General features: G+C 35.1%; 1 protein-coding gene across 3 annotated transcripts in view; it reads left to right on the top strand.

The window, feature by feature from the left end:
• The window catches only part of WDR37 (WD repeat domain 37), a 45,764-nt gene that overhangs the window by 8,615 nt on the left and 21,021 nt on the right, over positions 1–16,128 (top strand). For all 3 annotated transcript variants that reach the window (XM_031615988.2, XM_090143107.1, XM_090143106.1), the window contains 9 exons: positions 132–309; positions 3,983–4,079; positions 6,295–6,390; positions 6,543–6,607; positions 9,062–9,197; positions 10,530–10,601; positions 12,719–12,763; positions 14,090–14,166; positions 15,475–15,712. In XM_031615988.2, the coding sequence (XP_031471848.1) occupies positions 172–309; positions 3,983–4,079; positions 6,295–6,390; positions 6,543–6,607; positions 9,062–9,197; positions 10,530–10,601; positions 12,719–12,763; positions 14,090–14,166; positions 15,475–15,712 (964 nt within the window). In that variant the 5' untranslated portion in view covers positions 132–171. The remainder of the gene's footprint in view (positions 1–131; positions 310–3,982; positions 4,080–6,294; positions 6,391–6,542; positions 6,608–9,061; positions 9,198–10,529; positions 10,602–12,718; positions 12,764–14,089; positions 14,167–15,474; positions 15,713–16,128) is intronic.

The following is a 16,128-nucleotide window of genomic DNA, read 5'->3' as shown; positions in this document are numbered from 1 at the left end:
GAGCTCTCTGCTTTAATGACACCCCAAACAACTCCAAAATGTAGTATACCTAATATTTTTATTTGGAGGAAGAGTGTTAAACTTCAGTTGCTTTGGCAGAGCAATTGGTGATGTTTAATGCTTGTCCTTAGTTTATTGTAGGAGCCTCTGTGAAGCTGTTTTTCTGAAGTAATGCCAATAGAAAGTGGAAGTTGTGCATCTGCTCGCCAAGCAAAGCAGAAACGCAAATCGCACAGTCTTTCGATCCGAAGAACCAACAGTTCTGAGCAAGAACGGGCAGGACTGCAGAGAGACATGTTGGAAGGGCAGGTAAAGTAATACACCTCTGCTTAGGTAACTTCCTTAGTGGGGGGTGGGGTTTTTTTTATGAACAGTGTATTCTATGTGGAAAAAAACAAAAATAAGTAATGAAATACATCTAGGAAAGCCAGGGAAACAACAGACTTGTTTGCTTTCAATGCTGACCATCTTTGAAGGATGATTGATGCAGATACTGGCAGTGTTTCAGGCAGTTTCCAGGCTCATGAAACCTTTTATTAGCTTTTACATATTCTTACATGAGTGGTAAAACCTTTAACAAAGAAACACCCTATTCAGCATGCTGTGCCTCCCCCTGCATCTCCCCACATCTCAAAGCTGAAGAATGATTCATGATTTCATAAGTTTGAATTTGGAATAGTAGTTACTCAGGACTACGAATAAACTGAAATATTTGTTACTACAACTCTGAAAGGGAAGGTATTGGTGGTTACGCAATTTGGCTTTCCTTCCTGTAGAGTGAAATACTCTCTACTTGGCTGTATTTCTGCCTGCTTGACAGGTGTGAGCTAACTTATATTTTTCGGTGGGGTTTTTTGTTTTGTTTTTGAACTTGTCTCAATTGCAGATGCGGTTTTTCTGTGCACGTAAATTTAAATGAATGAAGAACAATAAGAAACTTCCATAATGTTTATAATCATGTCAGCCTCAGTAGTGAATGTAGTCGGGAGCCTAATGCTTCATCTTACAATATTGAAATTAACTGTAGCTAACACTCCTACAGGAAGTGTTTCAAGCAGTGCTGGCTAACATAAGCAAATAACAGAAGACTACTTAGTATCAAACTGAATATGCAGTGTTAATGTGGGCCTGGCAAAGATGATGTAAAACTTGATTTGTATCAGAGAGTTATTTTGAAATACTGTTTTGCTGTGCGAAATCTCACTTTCTCTTCTGGGCTGTCTGCTGGTACTCTGAAGTGAATAGCTTGTATTTCACTGTTGTGACAGGCTTTCTTACTGAGTCTGTTATTCAATTAATTACAATGTTAGTTTTGTCATCTGAAAGTTGTATTTAAATACTTTCCTGCACAGGAGACTACTCATGTCCTGTAACTGAAAACAGTTGCAGCCTTACTTCAGGAACAAAGGACAGCTGAGAGATCAAACCTTGATGCTGCATCTATGTAGAAAACAAAAATATTAACCTATTTTGGTATTTCTCATCAAACTCTACAAATGTATTACAGTATGATATGTAGAATTTTTAAATGCTTCATCAATTATCTTTCTTAATTTGTTGACTTAACCTTGAACAGTCCACTGGCCGATTCTAACTTGTAGAGAATATTAATGCTGTTTCACAATGGAGCTATAAATGAAGTGAGATCTGGGTAATGTTTGTGTTTTTTTTTTACCATGTTGGTTACTTTAACCAACCATGTTGGTTTAGATTTGCTAATGCTTCCAGGCTCTGAGAAGGAGGTTTTAAAAACCTTCCCTATATTCTGAAGTTTTAGTAGGATAAATGAACTTCTTTTATAATCCGGAATTAGTGGGTAGTTAAATCTGAAGTATTTGTTCAATCTTTAGTGTTTCTCTTAACAGTGCTTAATTTGTGAGGAGCACAGGATTGCTCCTTTCAGCATTGTGCCTGTTTCTGTGAGTTGAAATTAGCAAGCTGAAAGTATTGCATCGTTCATATAAGACTGACTCATGCACAAAGCAGGTGTGCTCTGTGCGCATCTATTAGTGATTCCTCTTGCTCTTGTCCTTAAACTCGATGTCCATAAATAACCTATCTGGCTTTCTGAAGATAGTCATCCTGAACGTAAGAACTAGAGTATTATGTTTAGTTCTGGTTGCTTGACTTGATCAAAGATGCCTGCTGCTCTCTAGTGGCTACCTTGCACAGTTGTTCGTGTTTCAGTTTATAAGAATGGAAGCAATTTCTTTTTGGTTTGGCTTTGCTGGAACAGTGAAACAAACCATAATCATCATTAAACTTCCTTTGAAATAATGATGTTCACTATAATTTGGGTGATGTCCTGTATTAATGTTATGTTCTGTAATGGTTTTTCTATAACTTAAGACCTCTAATAGTGGTGATTTGCATTGTGGCAGAAGCAGACTGGATTTTTTTTTAATAGCTGATGATTTCAAGACTTTGAAATTAAATACTTTTCTTTATTTCACATTTTCTTTCTTTCTTTTTTTTTTTTTTTTTAAGTTGCTTAAATGCACACATCTGATGTATTTGATAGGTGAATGCTGAGATGACAGTTATGCTGGAAAGAATCATAGAATTACAGAATGAGTTGAAAAGGACCACAGTCTAGTTTCAACCCCCCTGCTATGTGCAGGGTTGCCAACTACCAGACCAGGCTGCCCAGAGCCACATCCAGCCTGGCCTTGAATGCCTTCAGGGAAGGGAGTAGTTGGGCCTTTTTACTGTTAGGGTAAGGCTCACTAAGCAGAAACTCTTCTTGAAACAATTGGCAAACTAGATAAGTAATAACTGCATAAGCCAGCTCTATGTTGCAGTGTATCAGCAACTGAAGAAAGGAATACTTTTAGTAGAATTTACTTGTATATTGCACAAGGATGGCCCAATTATTGATTCATATTTGTAGATTAGAGCAGCTAGTAGATTGATTTAGTGTGGTTATTATATTGTCATTAGTCTATATTTTTTCCTTTCTTCCTTGCCATTTTTCAGTGGTGCACTTTGCTTTAAATTTTATAAGATATTTGTTAATGCTGCATCTTGAGTTAATCAGTGTATTACATTCAGTTGTCTTTACTCGCTGTCTTCTCAGCAGCTTTCGGTAATTGATGCACTGATGCACCTTGAATCCCAGCAGAAATCAATACTTGGTTGGTTGGGATGCGGTGTGTGTTTCTTTACTGAAAACATGGTGTTGAACCCTGTTTTGTAGGCAAGTCAATAAAATTCAGCTGCCTACAGAAACTCGTGAGCCAGCTGTGTACTGAGGTCATTTACATCTTTCGTTGGTGGTTTTATCCTGTACTTATTTTTATTCCTCAGAAGTGTTAGATTAGTTCTGCAGAAGAAAAATTCAGCCCTTCTCTGTACATTTGCCTGAAAATATCCTCTGTGAAGAGGAGATTTCTAGAATGATACATGAGGAGAGAGGGATTAGAAATTGCTGTTTCTTTCTTGCTTAGTTACATTTAGTGATAAGAGTAGGTAACTATTTAAAAGGTAAGTTTGTCTAAAGCTTTAGTAAATAAACTATCATTGCAAAACACCTTAAGTCGTGTGTAGTCAACTTCTGAAATACTTGGTCAACCAAAGGTGTTTTTCCTCTTTGTCTAAAAGCATTTGGACAATTCAACAACTTTTTTCATTTTTTTCTATAATGAGTTGTATTTTTTTTATAATTGTTCAGTATATATGTATAAAAAAATCTGTGCACTTGAATTCTGTCCTTTGAAAGAGTACATAACACAAATTACCTTGTACAGAAAGGTGCCCCAGTTTTTATTTGATGTTACATTCCAGAAGAAGTTTTAAGTTTCCTTTTTGTCAGGAGTTAGAAAACTTTTAAAGCGAGCTTAAGATTGAAACACAATTAGAGATGTGTATATATATACATCTTTAATTTAATGCTAAGTTTAATTATATGTATTAAATACATTACATATTTAACTTAGTGTATATATATGTAACTAAATGTTAAACCTGATGTTTTGCCTCCTAGGATTCTAAACTACCATCTTCTGTTCGGAACACACTCCTTGAACTTTTTGGACAAATAGAGCGGGAGTTTGAAAATTTATATATTGAAAATTTGGAATGTGAGTATATAGTTTTTCTGGCAACTCATTGAATCTAGGATAGTACTTGAAAAGATTGCACTGAGTGCTGTAATGTAATCAATTGAGTTTTTCTGCGCGGCATTTAACAGTTGTTTTGAACTTGTATTGAAAGTGCTTGTTAGTGCATCATGTAACTAGCACCTGCAGCTGCTCATGAGTTTTGAAGTTGAGCACTCAGTTAAAACACTCAGTAAAAACACTCCAAGTGTTATCTGCAAAAAAATATGACGTGTAATATAACATATTGAAGTGATCCAAAGTGATGTACAATCTGGAGTAACACAAGCAGCTATATAGTAAAGCCCCTCCTAAATTTTCCTTGTTGGGTTTTGGAAGCTTGGCTTCTGCATTGTCAAACCTGTCTACCTTGGCTCCATGTTAAACCTTTTTCCACATTTTAGCTATTCTTACTGTTAAACACTCAAGTTACAATAACATTCTTGCTTTGTTATTGGAAATGTGCTGCTTTTTTATTCTATTAAAAAGCTGAGATTGTATTGGTTAAATGCTTTCAACACTACGCCTTTTTTTTTTTTACGTTAGTGGAAGTTTGCACACCTGACTTTTCAGTCTCCTGCTAAGTTGGCTGGAAGTGAGAAAAGTTTGTTCTTGGTTGTTTTTTTTTTTCCCTACATAAAACTTTCATGAAACTTCACAAAAGCTCGTCAGAAAAGCAAACAGTGAATTTGCCTGTAATTCTCAGAGTGTAATAATTTTCCATCAATCCCATTTCTTTTACTTCTGGACCTTTCTCCAGAAAGGTATGTTTCACTCCTGGTATTTGTGATCTCTCAGCCCCCAGGATGACTTCCAAGTTGTTCACTGTTATTTTGGCTCTTGGTCTAACTCCTTCATTGGTGTTGCAGTTACATTCAGTAGAGAATCCCAGGTTTTCCTTCCTGGTTTTTCGTGTATTCTCTTTCCCTTATTACAACTACTTTCTAGTCTCTTCTAATTCTTTAATTAATTCCTTAATTCTTCTGGCTGTTTATTTTAATCTCCCTGACTTGTTTGTTTCAGTCATCTGTCTTTGTTTACTTCTCTTTCATTTTGTGTTTAGTAAGTTTAGGTGTTTGTGAGTAGAAATACAGGAAAGAGAATCCTGCTTTACTCATTTCCAGCAAACTGGAGGTGGTATGCAAGTGTAAGCTGGCTTTTTTTTTAGAGCTTATGACTGAGACTTCTGTTGTGCATTTCTCAGAAATGAGGAAAAACCACAATCCTAATGGATCATGTTCTCCCAAATCAGAAATTGTCTCAAAGTCTGGGAACAAATGACATTTTTGAGAAAGTTGTAAGAATTTGTGGGAAAGGCAGACCTAGCCTTATTCTTGAGAACAAGCTGAAAACTGCCTGGCTAAAGGCTTTCAATGAAATTTGACTTGAGGAAGATGTTTAAAGATATCAGCCCAGATTTTAAGGAATAACTGTAAGCCACTGGTAATGTTCTTTGTGAAGTGAAATCAAACCATTTAAACCAGCTAAGCAACTGGAAATCTCTTAAGAGTACCTGATCTTGCTGTACCATTGCTCTGTTGTTCAAATGACGCTGGCAAGGGTTATAAGTAATTGAGAGAAAAGCACATTCTTGTTTCAAATGAATAGTTTGTGTTAAGTGCAAAAAATATTCTGATGGTACTTAATGTTTCCAAAATACTTGAATGTAAAATATATACATTATTCTTCTGCATTTTTAATGTATCTCAAAGAATAAAATGTGTCTTTGCGCTCTTTTTTTGTGGATTCTCTAACTGTAAACAAGAGGTCAGGGAAGAATACTATTTGATGATTAATGAAGTCTTTGTCAAGAAGCAACATACATTGCCATAAATATACTAGCTACACAATTAGTAAGTTTTCTGCTTTCTATTGGATTTGAGTCAGCATAGGTGGACCATATATTTAACAGAAATTGCTTTGTTAATATTTAGTCACATTTAATAGTAAAAATATCTAATTAGAAGCCACCAATGCTTTCCTTGGAATCTGGGTCAAGGTAGATCTCTGGAAGATTCAGCATGAGTCTTTGTTTATGTCATTGTGAGAATTGCTTCTATAAAATTAAAGTTCATCTCTTTTCCTGTCTTCAGTGTAAGACACATTACTTGTTAACCGTAACGCTTCTTATTGTGAATGTTAATGATATTGTTAATGGTACTTCTTTTTTTGTATTAATTTGAATTTTTGTTATCAGTACGTAGAGAGATTGATACGCTTAATGAGCGTTTAGCAGCCGAAGGACAGACAATTGATGGAGCTGAACTGAGCAAAGGACAACTGAAAACAAAAGGTCAGAGAACCACAAGGAATCTTAAATTGTATTTTTGAATGTAATTTTTTTGTACTTGGTTGGTCCAAACTCGGAATCTATTGACAAGTTACTTATAAAAATAAATTAATGTTGTTTGAAATATCTTCCTTTGAATTTATTTGTCTCAACAGCCAGCCATAGTACCAGTCAACTTTCTCAGAAATTAAAGACAACTTACAAGGCATCTACTAGCAAGGTATGAGACAAATTAAATCTCTACTCATCAGTGTGTACTCATGAGACTAATGTGGCTGCCTTAAATTATAGTTTCTTTAAGCTGAGTAGTGCTGTTTTTTTTATGTAGATCTGCCTCGGGAAGAACAGTATCTTTATCTTGGATGCATTAATTTCTCATTACTTGTACCACACTATTACTTTTTTTACAGTAACTACTCATTTAGGAAAAAAATGGATGGTGAAGGGGGGACAACATTTGTGTGCATATGCACGAGCAATAGCTCTTTAAGGAGAACTAGCATTTTGATGAGGGAAATAAAAATGAGTTGACTGAGTTTACTTGCAGAGAATTGAGTTCTCTGTATAGAAGGAAGTATGTGAAGTTATATGGATTTAACAAATAGGACAAAGCTGAAACACAGTCAGATATTACCTGGTTATCTGCATACGAAACTTTGAGATCTGCTGAAATAATTTAAAAATTTTCCTCAGACCTGTACAATGGCATTTAAACATTTGCTTTCTTTTCTTGGAAAAATGTTTGAATGCGTAAAGAGCCAAGAAATAACCTTGACACCAGCTGAGCCAATAACTAGCATATGAAGTGAGGTACAGCTAGTAGGAATTAAAAACAAACAAAAAAACCAACCAACAACCCAAAGATTTCATGTGTAGAGAAAGTGTCAATTAAATCAGTATCTATGACTGTCTATAAGTTTGTAGTGTTCTTGAATTTCTGACTCCCTGTGTTTGTAGAAAATGGCTTATACTAAAAAGGAGTATTATGGCCTTGTCATTAAGTAATTATTGAACTGTGCAGAAGTTTTGGAAATGTTTGTACTCGTTGATTAATAGAAGAGGGGTTTTTCCCCAGAAACTTTTGCATAAGGATTTGACTCAAAATTAGAATAACAGAGTGCAAGTGTAGTTTGAGTATAGGATTGAGAGTTGAAAAACTTATTTTGAAATCTGAGAGGAGCACTGTATGTTTACTTAATTCTACTGTTCCATTTCTCATCTATTATTCAGTTTAGTTCAAGGACCATGTCCAATGTTAAAATCTCATCCATGTGGTCGTAGTAAAAACCTATGAAACTGTAGTGTGAACTATTAATTTTTGCCATTAACCTGTTTTCCTTTCAATGCAACCTTAATGATTGTTGCTTCTGTTGATATAAAATAGGAATGCACACTAACAGTTAATTTGAAATTCCAATAGGGCATTGTCATTTTACCACTGGAAAGCTGTCATGCTCAGGATTTGGAATATTCTAGTTTTAAGTCTTAAAGATGTCCTTTAAAGCAAATTAAGGTTTTTAGAAGTTAATGACATGCCTCAGAGCCTTTTTGTTACCACAAATGAATAGGATTTTAACTTTTAATGTTTTTTGTATTATACCTTTTACTGTATTTGAAATGTAGACAATTAGTTTCCTAACTTTTATGAAGTTGAAGATGTGGTTTGTGTTGAAGTATTCAAAGGTTTTGAATCAACAGGTCATGCAGATAGATACTGTCCCGTAATTGCATGCTGAGCAAAGCACTGAAGAATTGCTTTGTTTGCTTTTGTTTTAAAGCTTTTCAGAAAGTCTTTTGCAAAGTTCAGTTATGAATTTGTGAGATAAATATTTGTGGGGTAATAATAGGATATTTATAACTTTAGCTTTGCTTTTTTTTTTCTTGAGCAATTTTTTAGCATTCTTGTTTTCTGTTGTCTGTGGAAATGTTACAAGAAAGCAAGAAAGTTTGTTTATTTTAGAAGTACTACAGTCCTCTGTTATCTGAAAATTTCTGCAAGTGTGATACCTTTATTGTCTGGAGTTTTCGGTTTTCTTTTTTTATAGTATCTTGCAGTTCTCCCATTTTTGCTACATTTTTTTTTCCTTTAATTTAGTATGATTTATGCACATATTAATTTGAGTCTTCTCTATTTTCCCTTAACATTGAGGGAATGTAATCGTCAAACTCATCTAAATGTTTGATGAACCTTTAAAATGTGTTATTACACAGAACCTGGCAGGTGCTCTCAGGTTAGTGTTTGATGTGGTTAGCTTTTTGCAGTTCTGAAAAAAATGGAGTTGAGTTTGTGAAATTGAATGTTTCTGTACTTTATTGGAATCATACAATAGTGCATATTATCAAAGACAATACACTCGACTTCATGGACTGTCTTTAAGTTGTCTGATGAAGTTGTTTGGGAATAGACTTTTTTTAATAATCCTCACCCACACCTGATAGGAAGTTCACACTACATTTGTACAACTGATTACTCCAATGACATTGTATTACTGTAGTACAGAGTAGTTTAGCCTTCTGTAAATAGGGGCATGCTGTAAGAAATCAAGTATGTTTGCCTTGCAACTTGCTTTTCTATCATCAAATATTTCTTAGCAATGGTATCTATTTGTGTTTGTAAAATAATTACTTAATCTTGTGTCTGTGTGAGAAAAATTTCATCTTTCTACTCTTTCAGATTGTATCCAGCTTTAAAACTACAACATCAAGAGCAATCTGTCAGCTGGTAAAGGAATATGTTGGCCACAGGGATGGAATTTGGGATGTCAGTGTTGCGAAAACTCAGCCAGTGGTTTTGGGAACTGCCTCTGCTGGTAAGCTTTTGTGTTGCTTGCACATTCAGAAAATTCTGGTTTAAACTCTAAATAAAAGCAAGTGTACATCAAGAGTGTACCTGAATTCTTCATACCACCACTGAACACTGAAAGAGTTGATTTAAAGGAGTTCAGTAGCTCAAAAATAAATTGGACCTTCCTTGAAATGCATTTATCCTGTAGAAAATTCAAACATCCTCATTTTTCTTAAGTATATGTCAGTTAGCTTTGGTGCAGGTCACTCTTCCCATAGGGCCAGGTCTGGCTTGTTGGATGATGTAAATGGAAGGTTATTGGAGCTGCTTGCTTGAAGAGGTGTCTTGCTCCCTGTAAGGTTCTCTATCAGTGTTACTTAGCATTATAAAATCTGCTGACATGGGTTTCATAGTTTGCATATTCTTGTGTACTTAAGCTCTTTGGGCTGTTGCTTAAGGATCTAGAGGCAGCTAAAAACCTTATTTTGTCAGTTGTTATGCATCTAACTAGATTTCTCACTCTCCACTGAAGAGAGGAAACAGATTTACTGACTTATTCAGTAGTACCTGTGATGATCCAAAAATGAGTCTAGAGGCTTGTGTGTTTGCAACAATATTAGGAAATAAATCATAATCAGTTAGAGTTAGTCAGTTTGAGTTGTCAGTCTTTTGAAGAGGAAATAAAAATTGAGGGCAACTTACCATACACAAATACTATGGACCAGAAACCTTTTTTGCTTCATAAACTGAACTTTTATCATTTTTATATGCTCACTGAGGGGCACATTTTGTCTTTGTACTGATTTAACTTGGAAGCAGCCGTTCTCCAAATCAGGATAAAAGTTTTCCTTGGTTAAAAAATACTTGTATTAATAATTCACTTGCGGTTGTGGGTGGGTAAAGTAGTGACATTTGGAGTCCTTTTTAAGTAAATTTTCATAGTGTTCAGCAGACACATGCATTTGAGACTTCTAAGCATAAAGTAAATAGTTTGTGTATAGAACTTTTGTTCCTAGTGACACATTGAGATTTTCATTGCTGAACTCTTTGTGTTTCTTAATCTCATGACAGGTGATCAGAACATTATACATAAGTATATACTTAAGTTAGGAAAAATTTGCCTTTCTGTACTTGTGCAAAATCATTCTGACTGGGGTAGCTCCTTTTACTTCTTTTGAGAGATGTGCTAAGTAAGTTGTAATGATAGGAACATTTTTCAAATATATGTGTAAAATAATGATAAAGAGGAGCTGGCCTTTTCCTTACAGTCCAAGTTAACTTGCTTGTTGAATCAGAGGTAAAAGTGAAAAGTGTATGTTTGTAACAAATATTTATTGCTACTTTTCAATCTTTGTAGATCATACTGCTTTGCTGTGGAGCATAGAAACGGGGAAGTGCCTTGTCAAGTATGTAGGGCATGTTGGATCAGGTAAGATGGGAGCATGTTGTGTAAACTGGAAACAGTGGTTTTGGGAGGGGGAAGTGCTTTTTGGACACCTGCAAAAAAGTTTATTGTGGTTTGACTTAATGGTTTGTCCATACCATTAGCAAGTTAATTGTAAAATTCCATCAGTCTTCTTACAGGGAATGTTTTCTAAGAGAGGAGTATTAAGATAGTTCTGTAAATTCTGATTGAATAAACAAGGACATGTGCCTGTAAATTTTCTGTATAATTACAACAAGAGTTGAACCATGCACTTAAGAGTGTTGTCTAAATGCTTCTTGAATGCCAACAGACTTGGGTCTTTCACACTTCCTTGATGAGCCTGGTCCAGTGTGTTTGACTGCGCTCTTGGTGAAAAAGTTTCTTTCCCAGTTTCCAGTCTGAACTTTTCCTGACACAACTTTAAGCAATTCCCTTTCATCCTGTAGCCTCTCTATAGAGAGATAGGCACCTCCTGCCCCATGAGGGAATTGTAGACAGCAATGAGGTCACCCCTTGTTCTCTTGAACAAATCAAGTACCTCAGCTTCTCATAAGTCATATCCTCAAGTCTTTTCACCGTCCAAAGAAGGGCATTTCTATTATTTTTATATTCTTGTATTGTGAAGCCCAAAGCTGCATGCTATACTTGAGGTGAGGCCACATCAGCGCTGAATATAGAGGGACAATTACTTTTGACCAGTTAGCTATTCTGTTCATTCTGGGATACAGTTGGCTCTTCTGGCTGAGGGGGCACATTGTTGGCTTATTCTGAGCCAAAACTGAGCCAGTTGTCCCCTAGTTTATATATACTTCCAGGATTGCATTGGGCCAGGTGCAGAATCTAGCATTTGTTCTTGTTAAATTTTTCGTATGATTGATGGTTATCTATTAAGATATCTCCGTAAGACCTCTCAACCCTCAAGGGAATCAGTGGCTTCTCTTAGTTATCATACATGAACTTAGCATGCACTCAACTGCTGTGTCAAGGTGATTGATTAAGAACAGTGAAGAGAACTGGCCCTGAAATTGAGCCCTAGGGAGCGCCACAAATGTGGTTTTAAAAACTCCAACAACTGGTGGGTTTTTTCTTGATTTTTATTTTTCAATTGCTACTTGGATAATGATGAAATTAATGAAAGGCTCTAAACTATGCTTAAATGGATGTTTGTAAACTGTTTTAACCAAAGAAAAAAGAACATTGTTACATTCTAGTTTATGTAGCTTTCATTTAGTAAAACTTTGTTCACTTGCTTACGTGTGGCAGTTGATTTGAAATGTTGGATGTCAGCAGTTATTATGCTATTGAGGTGATTTAGTGTGAACAATGAGTATCTTTTTCAACTCAATACTCAGCAAATTCTAGCATTCTCTTGAGAGCATAGGCATCTATTTTACTTAAATGATGAACACAAATGATTTTTAAGTTCTTTCTCAAACTGTTGAAGCGAAGCTTATGGGTTTTGCAAATAAAAATGCTTAGCAATGTAATTAAATCTTATTCATTGAAATAAAAAATGAAGAGCAGCTTTGTAGGCTGACAGAATTCTTGCAGGGCTGTATTTTAAAACAATCGTGCTTCAATTACATGTAGTTGCAGGACTGAAATCTAATTTGTTATTTGCATTGGATCTTTAGGCATTTGTTCTTGCAGCCTTTAGTGACAGTGAGGAAGCTGATGGTCATATATAGTAAGTTTAATGATTAGGTTAGGAATAGTTATGAATAATTAAATTCACCTTATGGAAATCCAGAGCATTATTTCCGATTAGCTTGCACACAATTGCTTGAATGTAGTTTGTTTGTTCTCTTTAACATGAAACACTTGTAGTAGGTTCAGGAAATAATTTGCTAGAAAATGTATATTGTGGTATTTGTAATTGACTTTCTGGAACTAAATCTTAAAGGACCTTTCCAACCCAAGTCATTCTATGACTGCTTTGCTTGATACTGCATAGGCTTCAGTGCTCAAATATTATGGTTTCTCTCAACTAGGGGGTTGCAATCCTACAAAAAGTCAATTAAAACTGAAGACTTCTTGATGTTTCAATGCTTGTAATGATAAAACATTGTGAAATACTTTTTTTAGTACACTAGCTTAAAGCTCTGCTTTGTTTTATGCAGTAAATTCGATAAAGTTTCATCCAACAGAGCAAGTGGCTCTTACAGGTATGTATGTTTTTTTTTTTCATTTAGTGACTATTTAATTATTTTGGAAAAATAAGTGTGTCATTTGCTACTGTCTTTTTGGTGTTGTAGGGGCCTCTTTCTTCTACTTTGTCAGTACCATCGTTGATTAAATTATCGTTATTTTTAAGGAATCAGAAATCAGACCTACATCATTCTATCTGTGTTTATCATACCATACTGACTTTTGTGCTTGGTCACTCGGAATCGTTCATCTTAGTACTTCTGAATTATTTGATGTTTCTGGAAGTAAAGTAAAAGAATGTTACAAAATATACACAAGAGAAAATGAAAACACAAATGTTAGTGTAAGGTTTTCAGGATAGAGAGTCAATATCAGTACAAATTTGAGTTTGAAAATGATCCTGTGTGTTTAACGCTGTGGACTGTGCAGCCCAGCAATTGGTGCAATACAGTTGGGATTAAAGAGATGTGACTAATTAGATTTTCCTGTTTACATATGTTACCTGTAGTCAGTGTTAGAGTACCATAAACAATATTATGTAAACTGACTTACTGATACCAAAAATCATACAGAGTTGATGAGCTTTCTTCTACCCTTCTTGATCTATTACATAAGAAATTTTTTAAAACACATTTATGTATGGTTTATGTATCAAGCCTGTGCACGTGCATACCAAACTGCTTTTCATCTCAATGTAGGACTCTCAGAACTACCCCTGAGTATTAGGAGCATGTTTGTTTTGTCCATAGCAAAGAAAATCTTGGTTAGTAATGGATAAATCTCTTTCAAAAACAGTAGATCGTGAAATCAACTACTGAGCTGTAAACTGGAACTAGTTAAGCTGAGTTGCTTAATGTAAAGGCAGAATAGCTTAAATCTTGCTGTTTTGGCTTTTTCATTAAAAAATGAGCTAGAAACATTTAATAGGTGAAATCACTGAATGAAGAGGAACTTCAGCATATTTGGGAAGTAGCATATGAAAGATTGTACTTGATGTATAAAATACTTTCTTCAAATCCAATTTATTAGAAAAGCAGTGAAATTAGTGTTCTGATTTGTAGGATTTAAGTGGATTTTCACTGCAGGAATGATCAATTTGGTAGCTACTTACATTTTTACATGAGTTCTCATCTGTATTGAAGTCAGGGAAGTAACCATTTCATTAATGTTGAGACTTGCTTACCAAAAAGGTTGTAACAGTGTCTATTAAAAAGATGCCATGCAAACAGCCAAATATGTAACATGAAAGCTTCTTTTGATTGTTCATGGAAATACTCTAATTTAATCAGTGCGCTCGCTCTCTCTCCCCCTCCATTTCTTTTTGCTTTCTTTTCCCTGTGCAGCATCTGGAGACCAGACAGCTCACATCTGGAGATACATAGTACAGTTGCCTACACCTCAGCCAACTGCAGACTGCAATGTAAGCAATCAACTTGCTGCAACTAAACTAATTGCACAGCAATTTCATTGGATGTGGGTGTTGTGGTAGTACTAAGCATTACATTTATACATAATTAAAAATTACATAATTCAGGATTGCAGAAGGTGGGGGTTTAAGGTTTTATTTGAATATGTTGTATCTTTAAAAAAAAAAAAAAAAGTAATTCCTTTCATATTTTTGAAGAAACTACAATGCACAAGTACCTTAATTGTCTTTTTTTCAAGGTAATAAGCATATAAGGTATAAGTAAATGAAGTGGCAAGTGCAGTTTTTTCATAACAATTAAAATCATAAATAATAATAAAATTATTTCTAAACTGCTTACATTCTTGTAGCTTACCTCACTGAGGTATTTGAATAAACTATAGTTGCTATGAATTCAAAACTGATGGTAAAGTTGTGTATCTTTGGCATTTTCTTAACTATATGTTTAATATGATTTCTAATTGACCTTTGCCAGCATTAATCACACTGTCTGACATTGCTGACTGAAAAAAAAAAAAAAAAAAACCTGTGGACAACATTTTCTGGCTGGCAAATGCTGTATGCAGCTTCAAATCACCCTCACTAAATTGTGAAGACAGATGTAGTTTGTAGCATGAGCTTCTCAGTAAATGAAGTAGGGACAAGAAGTGGCCATGTAATATGAAATGCATGGATAGATTTCTGCATGGCAAATGTTTGATTCAGATGAGTTGATTTGGAATTTCTATTTTGAAAGAGCAGTGCAAATGTTACCTTTTCCCATCCAAGTGAAAGAGGAGTGTGTTTGTCTTGCGTGAGTAATGTGGGGTTCAGAGATCAATGCTTTTCTTTTGTATCCAGTTTACATACAGGATACGTTATTTAAAGACCAAAAGGCAATGTCAAGATATTGATTCTAACAGATAAAAACATGACTCTAAATGGTTGTCTTCCCAAAGATTAAGACTAGTGCCCTGTTAGATGCTTCTAATCTTTAAAAATTTAAAGGGAAAAGTCTCTTGATAATATGCATGGGAATGAAACTCATGGGTAATATAGTGAGAGGAATTACAGAAGAGGCTTGCCAGACTATATGTTGGACAGATATTTAAACAGTTCAATAGAGATTTTGAAATGAAGAAGTTACTGTCTTTTCCCTTCAACTATGATTTTGATAGTAGGTACTTAAATAGACAAAGTTCTGCAGAATTACACTACCCACATTCATATTACATGGAGTTGGAAGCATTTGCACTGTAAAATGTAACTTAGAGACATTCTTTTCCATTTGTTTTCATTCTTTTTTCCTCTTGAATTTTATAGCAAGTGTCTGGAGAAGATGAATTTGAGTTCTCAGATAAAGATGAACCTGATGGAGATGGAGATGGTTCTAGCGATTGTCCCACTGTCAGAGCCCCCTTAACTTCACTCAAAAGTCATCAAGGAGTGGTCATAGCAGCTGACTGGCTTGTTGGGGGGAAGCAAGCAGTGACGGCTTCGTGGGATAGGACAGCAAACCTGTATGATGTAGAGACTTCTGAATTAGTCCATTCTCTTACAGGTATTTCTTCACTCAAAAAAGTTATAATTGGTGATTTATTTTTATGGGGATTCCTTATTGTGAAAGTTATATCTCTGGAGTATGGTGTGAGTATGGTGAGCAACTTATGTTGCTGCTTGATGTTGCAGTGGTTTCTAAAATTCCAACCTTGTAAATCCCCCAAGCATGAATTTGTGTTCTTTCAAGCATGTGCTAGAGCCAACAGAACAGTTGATTTAAACTGAATATAGCCAAATTTTCATTCTTGCAAAGTATTTCTGTTGTCTATGGCATATTAAGTAGGAGCAGTTTCTTAATAATCATGTGAAATGAGTTGTACTTTTTTGGTTTTAAGTATAGTTCCAAACTTCACATCAACAAGTAGCATCAGAGTTTGGAATACTTAGTACACTTTCACTGATAGTTTAAGAGGCTGT

Source organism: Phasianus colchicus, chromosome 6 (assembly GCF_987193195.1).
Source record: "Phasianus colchicus chromosome 6, bPhaCol1.hap1.1, whole genome shotgun sequence".
Lineage (NCBI taxonomy): Eukaryota > Metazoa > Chordata > Aves > Galliformes > Phasianidae > Phasianus > Phasianus colchicus.
This window is presented reverse-complemented; position numbering and strand designations above follow the sequence as displayed.